Source organism: Castanea sativa, chromosome 12, assembly GCF_040712315.1.
Source record: "Castanea sativa cultivar Marrone di Chiusa Pesio chromosome 12, ASM4071231v1".
NCBI lineage: Eukaryota > Viridiplantae > Streptophyta > Magnoliopsida > Fagales > Fagaceae > Castanea > Castanea sativa.
The window spans coordinates 39,574,854-39,591,537 of NC_134024.1; the positions used below are offsets into that span (position 1 = coordinate 39,574,854).

Below are 16,684 nucleotides of genomic sequence, written 5' to 3' on the forward strand. Positions count from 1 at the left end.
TCTTTCACCTAGGGATGGTTGCATATGTTGGCTATGAGACCCCTTAGAAAATTTTTAAAATGAATTAATATTATATTAGTATATACATATATTTAAGGCGTAAATGCAATTTTAGTCCTTATATTTTGGTTTTTTTTTTTTTTTTTTCATTTTGGTCCTTACATTTTAATTTTACCACTTTTAGTCCTTAAACCAATTAACGTGTGTTATTTTCGTCATTTCCGTCAGTCAATCGACAGAAATAGCTGAGGTGGTAGCCGGAAGAATTAAAATATTATTAAAAAATGCCACATCAGCATCTAATTTTTTTTTTTTTAAAAAAAAATTGTCAATTTTAACTAAATAAAAAAAAGAAAAAACAAAATTAAAAACAATAAAATATATAAATTTAGATTTAATTCATTTTGAATAAGAACACACAAAAACATGATCATAGATTTAAACATCAACAGAAGAACATAAGAGCACAAACTCAGAATCAAACACAAACTCAAATTCAAAAACACAAAGAACACAATAACAAACATAAACTATTTACTCTCAAAAAAATTAAATCACAAAAAAAAACTAAATTAAATTAAAAACCCTCATGCAAAACAACACAGTCCAACTCCAAACTCCATACTCCAAACCCCTCATTGCATCTGCAGAAGTAGAAGAAGAAATGGCGAGGTGGTGGTGCTCTACTACCAACAACATGAGAACTACCGTGTCAAGCCACAGTTCATCGCAGCCATCATCGGCTAGGTACCACACGATCCAGGCAATCCCTAGGGAGTGCGTAGGGAACAGAGTGTCGTCGAGGGACAGAGCTCAAAGTCAAATCCCAGCCGTCGTTATTTCCCAGCAACTCCTCCAGAAAGACTCCACAGCCCTACGATCCATGTCCAGGAAGCACCTGGTCACCACTGAGTGGAAGCAGATTCAAGCCATTCTCAAGGCCGTTAAGCTCCCATTTTTCTGCTCCACCACTTTCCCTCTCCGAATCCGAGCCAGTTCTGAATCCTCTCACCTACTTGAATCCGGCATAATCAAGCCATTTTTTTTTAAGAGTAAATAGTTTAAAAACACAAACCCAATTTTAAGAGCACAAACCCAATCTAAAAAGTGGTGGTTTGGATTTGGGTAGCGAGAGAGAGGGGCTGAGGTGGGCGGTGGTTTGGATTTGGGTTTAAAGTGCATTTACCTCCAATCTCTCACAGATCAGAGGGTCTCTATTAGATCGGTGGGTCTCTCTCTTTCATCTCTCAATCTCTCAACTCGATGATAGAGATTGCGCTAAAGATAGGTGGTAGAACCGAGCTCAGTGATGCGGTGGAGATAGGTGGAAGATTTGCGGCGGAAATTGCAGTGGAGATTTGTGGGTTTGTTTCTAGGTTTCTCGAATTTGTTAAGATTAAAAAAAATAAAATCTAGGTTTATTAAAAGTAAAGTTTAAAAAATCATACATAAGTTAAATAAACTGAAAAAATAGCTTAATTTAACCCCAACCGTACCTTCAAATGAATACTTAGTATATAATTCACCCAAAAAATAAGGAACCTACTATTTTATAATTTGCACTGTTCTCATGTAATTCTTGAGCAAAGGCAGAAATACCCCTTCAGTTACTTGACACTGGCCAAGTAGGTAGAGAAGTCTAATTTCCAGATAAAAGGATGCTCAAGTTGGTGACTTTTGATGGAACAAACCCCAAATCTTTGGCTCCCATGTATTAATGTGGAAGGAATCTCACATAGCAGTGAAAGGTTTAGATAGAATAAAAAATAAAGATTCTGTTCCCAAGGAATGTTGCAAGTTAAAGGAAAAATATGAGATAGTTCCTAAATTGAAGTAAGAATAGACACAGGGAAAATGCAAATAGAATGAAAATAAATTGAAGCCAATCTCAGTGCCTACTGAGCTTCTTTCAACTTCACAACTTAGTTGATTAAGTGTAGCAGAGCCCAACGCTAGTAAAAGACAGTATAAAACATGAAATTTAACAAGCATGGAAGTTTTCTTACTCACATGATGCACCAAAGATAGTCTTGATTGGAGCTGCAAATGCACTTCCAATAACACCTCCAATTCCATTTGCAGCTTTACCGATGACACCCCCCATTGTGAAATATTTCCACAGTCAAGTCTCATTCAAAAGCTGATATCAATTGATATTAGCTCCATAGCAATTGCACTGAGAAAATCAATGGCAAAAAATGAATTTTAGGTAGCAAGTGGGAGTTTTAAAAAATAGAATAAAATTAAAAGGTTATAAACGGTACCCAATATTGCTACAAAGTTCAAACCTATTGTAGTTAATATGTTATTCCCATTCTTATCATTAAAATTGCAATCTTTCAATTTTTCCAACAGCATAGATTCCAGAATGCAAATTTGTTCCTTAACTGATAGTCCAGAATTATTTCCCAAATTTGGCCATAAATTTTGAAGATGACAGGGCAATGAGGTCACATTTTACAAGAACACAAAGAAAATAAAAAACTTGAAGGAAAACAGGGTGAACAACATTAGTTAAAGTAAGTTCATAACTGGGTTCGGGGGAAATCTAAAAAAGGATTAAAGTAAGTCCAGATTCCATTGCTCAAAAAGGGACATCAGAAATCACATAGTACTGAAGGCATTCAAAAATTCGTTTTCAACAGCCTACAACAACAACCAAGTCTTAAGTCCCAAAAATTTGGATTCAGATCTGGATCCTCAACAGACCAATGAATGATACCTAAAAGATAAGACATTGCTAAGCACTTGAAGTCTGAAGCGACTATCACTCCTATACTTGACCATACAATCAGGAGTAGATTTTAAGAGAACAAAAACCATCCAAACAGATAACCAATCATTCCCAAACAATCTTTAATCATAAAAGTTCAACTTTTTTAAAGCTTCCTTTTTCAAGGTACAGTTTTTAAAACAAAATCATTTTCAAAAAGCTGGAAATAAGCTGTATCAACCAGGAACCATATATACACCAAAAATCATAATCAGTTTAAGAGTGATATCACATTATTCATCAAAATGAGATCAATTCTGCATTTTATAATGATAAAATTGAAACTGAAATTGACTCATACACACAGAAATCAGATCTATGGACTCCAAAGTGAATAGCACTATAAAAGTTGAAGATCCAGAACTTCAAGTAGATGCTTACAGTATTATACACATGCAGTTGAAATGCAAAGGCTCATTTCATATGATTTGGGTCTCTCACATGGAGCTGATCCCTACATTGCTGGTATAATAGGATATTTTCTGTTTGTGTCACCAGGTAAAATACAAATACCTTTTTATCTTTTGGGAAATTAATGGACTTCAAATATGCAGCAGCAGCAGCAAAAGATGATGCAAAAATTTCCCCCTGAAACGATTCAGTTGCATTAGAAATTATGATTAACAAAGTTTAGCAAACATGGGGGGAGGAGTATTTAACTAACCTCATTGACATTCAAATCTGAATCTGTGATCCTATCTTTGATCTTTCACATCCTCTTCAATCTCACCATCCTTATGAATTATTAAATCAAGATTTATAATCCCTTCATCTTTATTTCTACTTTTACAAACTTACACTCCATGTATTCTATTTTGAGAGAAACTACCTTTTTTATTTTTTGAGAGAAACTACTAGTTAACCAAGGATACATACCATGATAATGTGAGTAATGCCAGAAATCTCTCGCTTTGCAGGTTTCGCTCCGCCTTCTGTTTTTGACCTACCAGCCCCTTCAGAAATTAGCACCCTCAATAAAATCCCATTTGTGCAGAACACAATTGATGAGTTCCTCCCACCTTTGCTTTCCAATCATATCTAGCATGGAGACAAAGATACAGTTAGTAACTGTAATAGCTCAATGTATAAAGATTTTTTTTGATAAGTAATATGTTATATTGATATAAAAAGGAACACCCTAGTACACAAGGAGTGAACAAGGGATAAGAAATCATATACAAAAATTGCAAGAGTCTAGGAAATCAATAAAAGAAGGGAATGATTGATTTTGCAAAGCAAACAACCAATCCCTTAAAGTTCTAAAAAAGAGTAGCTTGAGGTCCGGAAAAGAGCTCTCAATATCTTCAAAACATCTACTATTTCTCTCCCTCCAAAGACACCACAATAAGCAATGAGGAATGATGGACCAAATATAACTATTTCGATGACAACCAAAGCTGCCTTGCCAACACCGTAACAGCCCCAAAGGCATAACTCAAGTAACTCCAAATAGACCCAAAACCATAGACCATAGATCCCTAGCAAAAGGACAATGAAGGAATAGATGGTCAACTGATTCACCGTTTCTCTTTCACATGTAGCACCAATCCAAAATCCACACCTTTTTTCGTAAATTATCAATCGTCAAGCATTTTCCTAAGGCAATAGTCCCTACAAAGAAAGCTACTCCAGAGGGAATCTTCTACTTCCAAATACTTTTCCAAGGAAAACCATAGAAAGTGTTGCCAACTAAAATTCTATAATAATCACCAACCATGAAACCCTTATCTTTGCTAGGTATCCAACACATTTTATACTAACACAAAGTACATTTACGCTTCCATGTAAACATTCCATTGCTACTGCTTAAGCAAGCTGCATACCAAATTACATACGGAAAAATCAAGATATCATATTTTGATATTTATTCCTAAGAAAGAAACAGTAACTTGCCATTATGCAAAATCCACAGCAGCAGAATCCCAACCTGATTATTTTGTTTTGAATGTCTTTGGATGGACCATCAAATTTGTGTAATTTCATAGATTCATTCTACTCTTAATCTTGCAAGGGAACTTATGGGTATCTAGCTGGTATACTCCAGTTGTCCCCTTTCTACTCTTTGTAAATTTCATATTAATACATTTGATCTTACATGACCCAAAAACCTAAAAATAAAAAATAAAGTTCCTTCATGGTATCAATAACATGCTGTTCAGAAAAGAAAACTATATTTTAAAAAATATTCATTATGCAAATTTCCGCAAAATTGTTTCAAAAATGGTTGTATTGAAGTGTATACAGAAGATAGAGGGCATCCCAGTACATTAAGAGAAGTTGTGAACATTACCTTGTATCCAACATCATCACCAACATTCCCTCTTTCATAACAGATTCTCTCAGCAACTAAATACAAAAATTACCCAGAGTTTCAAAATCATGTTTCACCTTAAGCTGAGAAATTAAAATTTATATAACAACTAAGGGAACTAAGCACTTTGGAGGCCATAGCAAAGAGTGCACACCTGATGTCGCTGAGATACGTCGAGGTTGAGTACACACAATTTTACAGGCCTCACCCTTACCCCACATATTATCTAGAAGATATTGAGGGACCTGAATCATGTTTGATGAGAAATTGAGAATATTAGTAAAAGTAACACCAAGAAAATTGAAAATTTACATATGTTTGTATTTTAATATATATATATATATATATATATATATATATATATATATATATTTGCAGTGAAAAGCCAGCATCATGAACTTTTACAATTTTATTGAATGCGTGCTCAGTAACAGAACATCATAATGCAGATCAGGTTTTGTAAGGATCTTTTTTTCCCCCCTTGATAACCGTAATACATGAAAGGTATACAAAAGAAACACCTAGAAACAAAATCAAGCATCTAAAATTTAAGAAATCAATAAACTCCAACAAACTTGAAAAATAATGATAATTTACCTCTTCTTTATATAATATATGCCTGCTATACATTAACCTCTGTCGTCCACTACTCAACTAAAGATCTATTAAAAAAACTTAGGCCATAGGTCACTGATGGTAGGCTAAGATCATGATACATGGTAAGACAATTTTATTAACAAAAAACTAATTCATAAAAGAAGAATGAAGCAGCCAAAAAACATATGAACAGAAAAAAATATATACAAACAACAAAGGAAATTATGTACAAAAAGATAGAGAGTCTAAAAACGACAGAATGGAATCATCCCTAGAATTGAATCCCCAAGCACGAGAAAAAGATACAAAAGCCCTACAAACAATGCTAACAGCTGGATTTTGAAACTTAAAAAAAAAAAAAAAAAAAAAAGTGAGATGATTACATCATAATTTACATACAAAAAACTATATTAATCAAATCCTGGTAACATGTCATCTTGTTTGGAATATCAAATTGATTGAAGAGGATGTGTTTTTGCCTTTAGCTTCACCCAGCAGCACTTTATCTTATTCTTATGTTACTCTCTCTCACTAACTCTCGCTGTCTGTCAATGGCAAAACGGATTTTTCTTCAAAATAACATCCATCGCCCCTAAATCTCGTTTATTGTTCTCCACTCTCACCCTTTTAGTTTACATTAGGTAATCAAGATGAATTTAAGAGCATGAGTACCAACTATGCTATGATCTAAATCATAAATAGATCCATTTCAAACAAAGATGACGCTTTTCCTTTATTTAGAGAGTTTAGGGCTGACCTTGCAAGTTGCAATAATGGTAATGATGCATTAGAAAACTCTAATTAAGAAAAGAAAAAAAACAAAGAGATCTCTTGAAAATTTTGTAGGGTCATCTGGTTTTAATGATCCCAAAATCATATTTGCTAATTTAATCCATTGATCAATTAAGTTGGGATCAGCCAAACAAAAGTCAGCCAAGAAAATTAGTTTCCATTTACTACTGCAGCAGCATACTTTTTAAATAATCAAATAAGACCTGATCTTCAACATGGGTACAAAGCTTGGTATGGTTTAACAATTAGAATTTTTAAACTCTTTTCCTTCCCTGCAGCAATGATCAACTATAGCAGGGTTAATTTTTCAAATCATGTGGTCAATGGTTATAGATCTAGAATGATTTAACAATGGCCCATGCAAACGAAAAAATACAAATTGATAGGGTAACTCTTTATTATTAAAAACGATGGCTGAGTATTGCCCATAAGCAGTTGATCATACTCTTACAAATAGTAGCTACACAAGTAGTCCACCAACAGATCTAGACTATGAAGATGCATCTGATTTCAAAAAAAAAAATCTATTTGGGAAATTTGAACAATTATTCTAAATGCATAAATGCCAAATAATTAAGTGATCCGTACTTCGATGCATATATTATTTACCATTATATATAGATTCAATACAACTTTGTTATTTCCCTTTTTACAAAAAAAAAAAAATATATATATATATATATATATATATATATATATATATATATATATATATATATATATATTACAGCAAGCAAGTGTACTTTAACAACGTCCAGAGAACACAGCAAATATGTTACATAATTTTCTCAACTCAATAATTTCTACCTCAACAATTTGATTCTAGGTACTAGGAGTAGCAATATCAGATTTCCTCAGTATCTCAGTGTAATTAATTTGTGTTGCCATATCTCTTCCCAAAATACTGATTGCATTACCTAGTTCAAGCATTGTAGGCCTTTGACCAGCATAGGGGTTAAGACAAGTACATGCAATTCTAAGGAACTGAAAGATTTTGCCTTCAAACCCTCGGCCTAAAACTTAAAAGTGCAATACAAAATCCATTAAAAATAAAAGAAAAAACAACACCAACCACCAAAGAAATAAAACAATATTTCTACAAATTGTGCCTACTCCAATGCAAAATCCATTAAAAATAAAGTGAAATGGAACATCCCAAAATTAGAAAAAAAATATTTGAGTTCTCAAACCATGCTATCAGTTTTTGCAGACATCCTCCGCAAGAAGTTTTGGGGAACTGAAGGAAAATCGACACGAAGTCTTGGATGCATTAGCACATGTGTACCTGTAAGAACAATCATATAGTGGAACGGAATCTTATATGTCACCAAGCAAACAACCAAAGAGAAACACACAAAGATAGCTGTAGCTCTAGGATCTCGCCAACTCAACAAAGACTGCAGCCTCTCCCCTTGTGTTGCCAAGTCACCCAACACCGTTTGCATCCTGGCAGCAATGATCCTCAATCGATCATATCTCCATTTAAGAACTTCACCTGTCTTCCTAGATGGTATTGGATCAAACTCTTCATCAAGTTCATCTTCATTTGTTGTATAAGCATGAGACAAGTTGGCATCCACATGAGGAGGAAGTCTTGGTCTCTTTCTATAGCGCCAAAGCCCAGTTAGGAAAAGGAAGAGAAACATTGCAGGTAATATTACTTGTGAAAAGAAAACCACCAGTAGGAATAATATGTAAATGAAGATAGTAGTGGTAGGATTTGTCCAATTGCGTATCTTCTTAAACCAGTTGATCATAGCAAGAAAACCAGTCAAGAGTGTTGTGACTCTATCATAATTCGCTTTGCTTTTCCGTATGCTCCATGTTTGTGATCCAACATCTAGTATGTAGCCAATGACCTCCTTCCTTAATGGTGGCTGAGAATTGCTTAAGTTCAAGGAGATCAAGTAAACAGCTTGTTGCCTTAAAGTATCAAGCTGATATACTGACAGTGGGCTTAAGTAGTGCATCTTGGGGAGTAGTGGTTGCGAATAAGTATTAATTGTATTAGTCAAAGATGAACAACAAAATCTCACAGCCAATTGAACTTCTCCCATCTTTTTTAACCCAGAAGGTTGTAGGATAACAAGCGGATAAGAAAGTATATAAACACGATTCATCTCAAGCGTGGATAGGCGAATCCTTACCTTCCCAATCCTTTGATGCCATGGCCCTCGAACTGTATCCACTCCTTGTATATGACCATTATCAAACACTCCAATTGAAATGACAGTACATGGATCATAAACATCCCATGTATATTGTTCGTTCCATTGTGGAGCAAGACTATTAACAATTGTCCTTGTTTGCACCCACCGTGAACCATATTTAGCTACACAATATGCATCTGTGCGTTTCTCCATTGGCTTCATTTCTGGCAACCCAGTAGCTTTCAAGATTCCCAAATGCAAAACACCAATGACAGGTCTCCACAATGGTTTTGCAGTGGGCCTAAGATCACTGCTATATTGGGTGCACTCATCAAAAACATGGTACCCACCATCCAAAGATATCCTCAAATTAAGCTTACTAGCAAACTTGACTTGCTTTTGTTCAGTCTTTAATTCTTCTGGCATATCAAGATTATACCACTTGCTAGATGCAGGTGCATTATTCATCCTCTTTTGCACATTTGACAAAGCCATTACATACCTCCCTAAACTCACACTTTCCTCCTTCTTTGGATGCAACTTATTCTCTACACTCAAAACCAAAGAATCATCAAAAGGTTCTGCTGCAACAAACATAATGTCTTCATTCCATGTGGGATTCACATTCTTCTTTGGCGATACTTTACTCCTCACAACTACAGTCCCAAGCGTAGCCTTCACAAAGATTTCTGGGTCTTTCATATTCTTATCTCTAAGTACCAAGTCTTGAGCTTGAATCACATTAACTCTAAGATACCAAAGCCTAGGTGAATAATATTGCTGGGAACGTGTTAAAGCAACACCATCATTGCTGATAATTGTTGAATCAGATTGCCAGGCACCAGAAAAGGCTTCATCCACCTGCGTTCCCATCCAAAAAGACATCATCACCTCTGCTGTAACCTTCTTCTTGTTCTTATCCTCCAATCTATACCATTGTGGTGCCAAACAACTATCAGGTGGAACACGTAAAGGAGCATCACTAACCAAGAACGAAACTTTACCAATGATTTCATTTGTTATGTTAGCCCTATCCTTGACTATAACCTCCACTTCAGCTGTTTGAATGTGTTCTTTCTTAAAAGCAAAAACTTGATACCATTCAGGGTTTGACTTCTTCTGAAGGAATCTAGTCATGGCCCTATAGTTTCCGAGCTTCACTTCAACATAAGGGTTACAAGTATTCGGCCCAGCAAGTCCTATCAAATTTCTAGCCTGTAAAATATTTACAAACAAGTAGTTCATGTGCTCGACAAGATCATAGGCAGTTGCAGGACCTATAGTAAACTTTGTGGCACTAATGTTTGCCGAGGTCTCCTTAATGGAGAAATCTCCTTTTGGCTTTGTCATTGCTTAATCTGCAAAAATAGCTGGGTGTTCATAAGTGGTTCTAAACATAAATATAAAGCGTATAGTCCTTAGAAAATTTGAATTGGATTTAAGGGAACATAAAGGTATACAAGCTAGCAATTCAGAATACAAGGATATTAAAGTTGTTACGTAAATGAAAGGGACAATAACGTAGTAGGGATGGCGAGAGTAATAGTATATATGGGCGGTTAAAGAGATTAGAACAAACTACAAAAAGTAGCAAGATCAACTATGTCAGAAACAATTAATACGAAAAATCAATCCAATAATATATATATATATAATAAAATATATTAAAAAAATGCCATATTGAAATCTGAGTAGAAGTAAAACGACATAGAATCTTGTTTTTGTGGGGGAAAAAAAGAATACCATATTGAAATCGAATTGATTAAATTGCTTGTAATCTTTAGGGAAGAATAGGAAGAAGAAGAAGAAAGTTACAATGACATAATGTACATGGTGAAAATAAAAGGTTGAAACTCTACCACTAATTATACCTAATTGGGGAACAATAAACTTCATGCACAAAAGCCTTAAGCTTCTTGTTACGTTACTCATGAGGTTAGAATGATACATATGCTTGCAGTAGCTAAACTATATCGTGCCTAAAGTATAATGCATCCATGGACAAAATAAAGCCAATCCACGAAGTTGCACCAATTCTTGTATTGATTATTGCAAGTCGCATTGTCCTAAACCATTAATTGAAGGAGAAGAAGCAACCACCCTCACCACCAATTTTCGCTATATATAGATGCCCTGTGAGTAGAATGGGAATTACTTTATTTTTAAATAAATAAATTACTTCATTACAGGACTCCTCTCCTCCCCCAAAAGAGAATCAAACATGCATGCCCCCCATCCCTCAAGACATGGATGGTTGCATTGTCAATATGGTACTTTTGATTAGAGATATTAAGATCACTTTTAATCTATCACTAACACCACTTATTTTAAGATTAATCTCAACATATTACTCAACAATTGGGATGGCCCCAAAGAGAGTGGAGATCAAAATTACTACAACTACGCAACCAGAGTAACCATTAAAAAGATTCACTACTTTGGTGAACAATAACTTCATGCACAAAAGCTTAAAGCTTCTTGTGACGTTACTTATGTGATTAGAAGGATTGATAAGCTTCCAATGGGTAGCGAAGAGCCTCAAGTTCTCTCATGACGAAGAATCTAGATTTTCCTCTTCCTTACTTATTGTAAGAAAAAAAAGGGTAAATTAAAATCATGTTTAAAGTACCATGCATTCATGAACCATGTATAAGTAGGCATAAACATAGATGATCAATGATATATTCTGAAAAATAAAATAAAGAAAAAAGACCTGGGAAGACAGAATCTAATAAAATTGAAGTAATAAAAGCATGAGAATTCTGGTACTTGATGACGATGGAAGTAGAGCTAATATAATGCAAGTTACATAAATTTTAAACAGTTGCAAGACAAATTGTGCCATATAAAGAAAGATACCTGAAGGAGAAGGGAGCACCTATCGAGGCTCTTCCAAACGAACGTTGTGTTGCTTTGAAACCTTTCCTTTTATATATAGGTTAGGGTTGAAGGTTGCGGCTAGGTAAAAGCTCAACAACAGCACCGCCCTATAACATGAGCTATATATTCCACCGCCAATGTGGATCCCTACGATAATAATAAAACAAAAAAAAAAAAAATAATTATGAATATAACATAACCCAAAAGAATTCTGCACCAAAATATATTAAGTGATGACTCGTATTATAACCGCACAATGCACAACTTATTAATTATTAATTTAAGAAAATATAAATTTAATTATCATATATAAATAATTTTAATTTGGCACTAACATTTTTCTTAAATTTGAGGTATTGAGAATATCTAAATTCATATATTTAAATTATAATAAATAAATTATTCTAAATTATTTTTTTAATAATTGTGCCAATTTTTTTTTCTTAAATTTGCTATTTTTTTAGTATTTAAATTCACATACAACTTTGAAGGGTTTGTAATAGACAACTTGCTAATTATGTTGCAAAACACACCCAACAGCACCGCTTAATTATATATGATTAAGTGTGGACAAACATAGATTGTTTGGGTAGGTTTGAATCTAATGAAATGCGACATGGTAAAAAAAAAAAAAATAGTACATTAGGACGGTTTAAGCTTGGATTCAAATTGGTTTAATAGATCAATGATTTCAATTGAAAGGTAAAAAATTCACCTTTGATTTCAACAAAAGGATCAAAATTTTTTTTTTTTTTTTAATACCTTTTTAACACAATAATTGCATTGGATCCAAATACGTTTAAACTCCATGACTGAATATGAGGTGCAAAGAAGAACCATGTTCATTTTTATTTTTATTTTTATATTTTTGGGGGAGGGGAAACTAAAACTAAAAGAGAAAGTTATAGGGGCACATGAAAATCTCAAAATATTTTCACAACACCTTAGTTTTGCATTGTGGTGGGTCCTACTATAATTTTTTTTTTCATTTTATTAATTGTGAAACTTTTATGTACATAATTCATACTTAAATTAAAAAATAAAAAGTAGCTAAATTTACTACCTGATGCTAAATTTACTAATACCTATAGAATTCATTCTAATACATGCAGTTGCAAGCCAAATTGTTCTTTAAAAGGTTGCAAAAAAGCAAACGACTGAAAATAAAGACTTGAATTGAAAGAGTGTTACCTGAAGGAAAGAAGGAATTGTAAGTTGTCTGACGGCTAGTCTAAAACCCTGATATGCAAAACAAACTCAACAACATCAGTTAGCCATATATATAATTCAGTGTAGGTTAACATAGATTCTTTGGAATTCTCCAAAAAAATAAAAAATACATAGATATTTTGGGTAGGTCCAAATCTCAACTTTTTAATATTGTAGTTAGTTTTTTTTTTTTTTTTTTTTTGAAAATATCTTTTTATTATAAATATTTACCTGAAACTAAGATTCTAAATATGAAAATTTTGAACACACACAAACAAAAAGAGAGAGAATACTAGGAAAAATCAATTGAACTTAAAAAAAAAAAAAAAAAAAAAAAAAAAAAAAAAAGAAGAAGAAGAAGAAGAAAAGAATTTGCTAATTTCTTTTACATGCAATAAACAAAATATTTTTAAAAACCTTAATTATTAATTAAATTAAATTTTGAAAAGCGAAAAATTTCTTTTTATATAAAAACATTAAATAAATTTTATTTATTAATATTTAAATAAAAGAAAATACTGCACTTAAAATTTGGTCTTAGACATCAAATTGTATCTAACTAGTTGCTAACCTGTGCGATGCACAGGAAAGCTACCAATTTTTTTAATTAAAAATAAATAAAAATTAAGATAAACCTCCAAATGATGTGACATTAGCTATTGGAATTCAACATTGATTCTCTACCAGCACATTCTTAGTAAGTGGAAGTGGGGTCTTGGCTTTTCTAGGTGGTAGATCTTTGGCTACTTCAACATCAATCTAGGGGAGCTTCGATTAGAGTGGTGGGTCAAACTCCTCTAATGAACCCAGACTTAGCCAAATCCATTTATTAGTTTGGAGCATCTTGCGGTAGGCTCTAAGTTCAAATTTTCACCTCTTTAGTGGTATAGTATCAATGAAGTCATATACGTCTAGCAGTAAAATAACAATGAAGCAACCCACATTCAACACTAAAGCAATCACAAATTAGAAAGTAGAGGAACAATAACTTATTATGAATCTAGCAATAATAATGGTTTATGAGTCTAGTAGTAAGATATTAGTAAAATGATGTGACATTAGAATTGTAACAGCCATCAAATAATAACAAAATATACATTTTTCTAGATTAAAAAAAATGACACAAATAGCTCAGTCATTTGCTAGTGTGACAGTGTTGCACCACTCCCAAATGACACGTACACCACAGAATCATTTGGTTGCTTGTTTAGCCAATCAAAAAGCAAGCCATTCTTGGACGAGTTACCTAATTGCGTTACTATCAAACAGCAAGATATTATCTAATCAATGTGTCGGCTGCATCATACCTTGCATGTCCATATGTTCATGCGTTTAAAGACAAAAATAATGTTGTTGAGCAATACAATATTCAAATCTGATAAACTAAACAACATTATGCTCAAAGGCATTTATAAAATTTTAACAATGTTAAGCTACACTCTACAATTTTCTGTTTGTGTTGAAAAAAGTTTTAAACACTTGGATCACATGGGCTACAAAAAATCTACCCACACCAATTTCGCTAAGGTAGCATAGCATCCTCAACTTGAGTGGTAATATGGTAAATATCAGGTTTAACATTCACAGAAGAAGAAGAATAGCATTTAAAGTTAGCATATGATCATGATACCAGTCACCCCAATTAGCCCCACTGATTTCCAGATTAGCTATTAAGTAAAGTCAAGCATCTAATAATGTAATTGATGCATAATTGATGCTGAACATGCAATTGCTTTTCCTTGTTTTAGATGATAATGATACTTAAATACTGACATCTAAATGCTTCAGCACACTTCAGGTTACATTCAAAGGAAAACAATATTGGAGGGGGGAAAAAGGAGCAGTTCTAAAGTTTTAAACCAAAAAACATACCGATTCGCGTGATGAAAGAGAAGAACTTAATAAATGTAACTTGCCTCTTCCCGTCACTCTGTAAACAAACAAACAAATAAATTCAGAACAAGGATAAAAACACAGTTGCTGAACAAAAAAGGGAATGGAATTATATGAGAAATTCTTGGGACACGACTTAATATCTATTCACACCAAAAAAAAAAAAAAATTCAAATTGATTATCTAAGTGCGTGCACAAACTCAATTACAGATACAAAGAGAAACACAGCTAAAACTACAATTCAATCAACTCTAGAATACAAAACAGAAATCAATGAAGCTGGGGTAACAAAATTTCAGAAAGGTTGGCTGCATGGGTTTGCAAAGATACAAAGAGAAACACAGCTAAAACTACCAACTCAATCAACTCTAGAATACAAAATAGAAGCTGTATGCTAAATCTGATATAACTAAACTAAAATTCAAAAAAAGCTAATAAAAAATCCACACTAAAATAGTTAGAAATTAATTGTACATAGATTATCACAGAGGCAACAAGAGCAATAAACCTAGAAATTGAACAGCCGTGAAAAAAAAGACTAATAGAATCAACTATTTATAAGATAATAGTTATAGAGTCCTAATAGTTATAGAGTTCGGATTCAAAATAAAAATAAAAATATTATAGAGTTCTAATTAAATTTGTTTATTAGATACCTTTGGGCCGGTTGGGTTGGGTTGGGTTGGGTGTATTTCCGACCGACGTAGTTGATGGGCCATGGGCTGGATGAGACCCACGGCTTTTCTGGGTTGTAGAGGTTGCATGTGGGTGGTCTGAGGAAGGAGCTCGACCTCTGTTCGATGTTTGTGGGTTTTGTGGGTATGGTGGGCATGGTGGGTTATCTGTGGCCATGGGCTTGATGAGACTCACGGCAAATGGGGGGCCGTTTCTGGGTTGTAGAGGTTGGATGTGGCAAATCGGTGGTCTGAGGAAGGAGATCGAGGCTTCGGTTTGTGGGTATGGTGGGTCTGTAGATGAGATGCGATGCTTGATTTGCTGTTGGTTGCAAGTTTATGGGTCTGATCGAGGAGGAGCTGGTAGAGGACTGAGGAAGAACATGGGGATGGCAGACCATCGTGCTGGTAGAGGACTGAGGAAGAAGAAGATGGGAATGGCAGACCATTGTGAAAGGGAAAGGCAGAGCTTAGGAGCCGTTTGGTCATGGAGTTCAAAATTTGTTGTTTAAAAAGAGGTGAAAATTGTGGTTCACAAAAAAAAAAAAAAAAAAAAAAAAAAAAAAAAAAAAACGTATTTTTAGTGTTTATAAAAAAAAAAAAAAAAAAAAAAAGTGTTTGGCATTATGGTTTAAATAATGCGTTTCAGTGTTCAAAAAACATAAAAATGTGTTTGGTATGTGCATGTTTGATTTTAAAAAAAGCTGACACTTTTAAGAAATATCAATTTTTTAATTCAGGAGAGAGAATACATCTTATATTCCTGTTGCTCCTCTGTGTTTGTTCCTTCTTGTTTCTTCTCTTTCTCTTCTCTTCTTTGAGAGTAGAAAACGAAACCCACGCTCCTTATCTCCATCGACACAGCCCCTTGATCCACAGCTGGGCTTCATGTTCCTCGAATCTCCTCTCCACCTTCAGCACTCCAAGACCCAACAACGAATCGAGTTTTTGCGTCGTCGACCCATCACTCCAAGATCCAAGTTCGACTGAGGTTGGTGATGCGGTGTAAGCTGAGTGTGTAGAAGACGCTTTTGGATGGGTCAGTGAGGATTTTTAATGGCATTGGGTTGAGTAATCAATGGCGTGGTGATCCGTTGTGAGGGAGAGACCTTTGACTACGATCAAATGGGTCGGTAAGGGGAGTTATGGCAGTGGGTGAGATTAATGCCGCTGGGTTAAGCTTTGACTGTGTGGGTGAGATGAGATCTTGGTAGGTGCAAATGGATTCGGCGTGAAGAGATGGGAGGAAGAGAGGAGATGATACATAAAGATGTCAGACTAGGTGGGCCCATACAGTGTTCAAAATAATTACCCAATTGCCACTGAACACTAGTGTTTGTTGTTTAAAATCAGGTCAGAGGTGATTTCAAAACCATCATTTTGAAAATGGGTTTTTGAACAATG

At 34.2% G+C, this 16,684-nt stretch overlaps 1 protein-coding gene across 2 annotated transcripts; it reads right to left on the reverse strand.

The window, feature by feature from the left end:
• Positions 1-424: 424 nt before the first annotated feature.
• Positions 425-15,739, reverse strand: LOC142618760 (FT-interacting protein 3-like). 2 transcript variants are annotated; one of them, XM_075791775.1, is made up of 12 exons: positions 15,263-15,739; positions 14,585-14,642; positions 12,695-12,742; positions 11,483-11,650; positions 7,759-9,981; positions 5,239-5,329; positions 5,064-5,119; positions 3,650-3,811; positions 3,438-3,507; positions 3,287-3,361; positions 2,011-2,176; positions 425-1,012 (listed from the first exon to the last, which is right to left on the reverse strand). In XM_075791775.1, the coding sequence occupies exons 5-6, from the start codon at positions 9,971-9,973 to the stop codon at positions 5,307-5,309; spliced, it is 2,238 nt and encodes a 745-aa protein (XP_075647890.1). In that variant the 5' UTR covers positions 9,974-9,981; positions 11,483-11,650; positions 12,695-12,742; positions 14,585-14,642; positions 15,263-15,739; the 3' UTR covers positions 425-1,012; positions 2,011-2,176; positions 3,287-3,361; positions 3,438-3,507; positions 3,650-3,811; positions 5,064-5,119; positions 5,239-5,306. The 2 variants fall into 2 exon arrangements, with proteins under 2 accessions (XP_075647890.1, XP_075647889.1); XM_075791774.1 differs by having other exon boundaries at positions 2,007-2,176; positions 7,664-9,981.
• Between the last annotated feature and the right edge of the window lie 945 nt (positions 15,740-16,684).

Coding starts and splice junctions, on each gene's coding strand:
- LOC142618760 (XM_075791774.1), bottom strand. CDS start 9,973: ATGACAAAGCCAAAAGGAGATTTCTCCATTAAGGAGACCTCGGCAAAC. Junction 5,330..7,663: donor CTGCAAAAACTGATAGCATG/GTTTGAGAACTC, acceptor AACATGATTCAG/GTCCCTCAATATCTTCTAGA. Junction 5,120..5,238: donor ACGTATCTCAGCGACATCAG/GTGTGCACTCTT, acceptor TTTTGTATTTAG/TTGCTGAGAGAATCTGTTAT.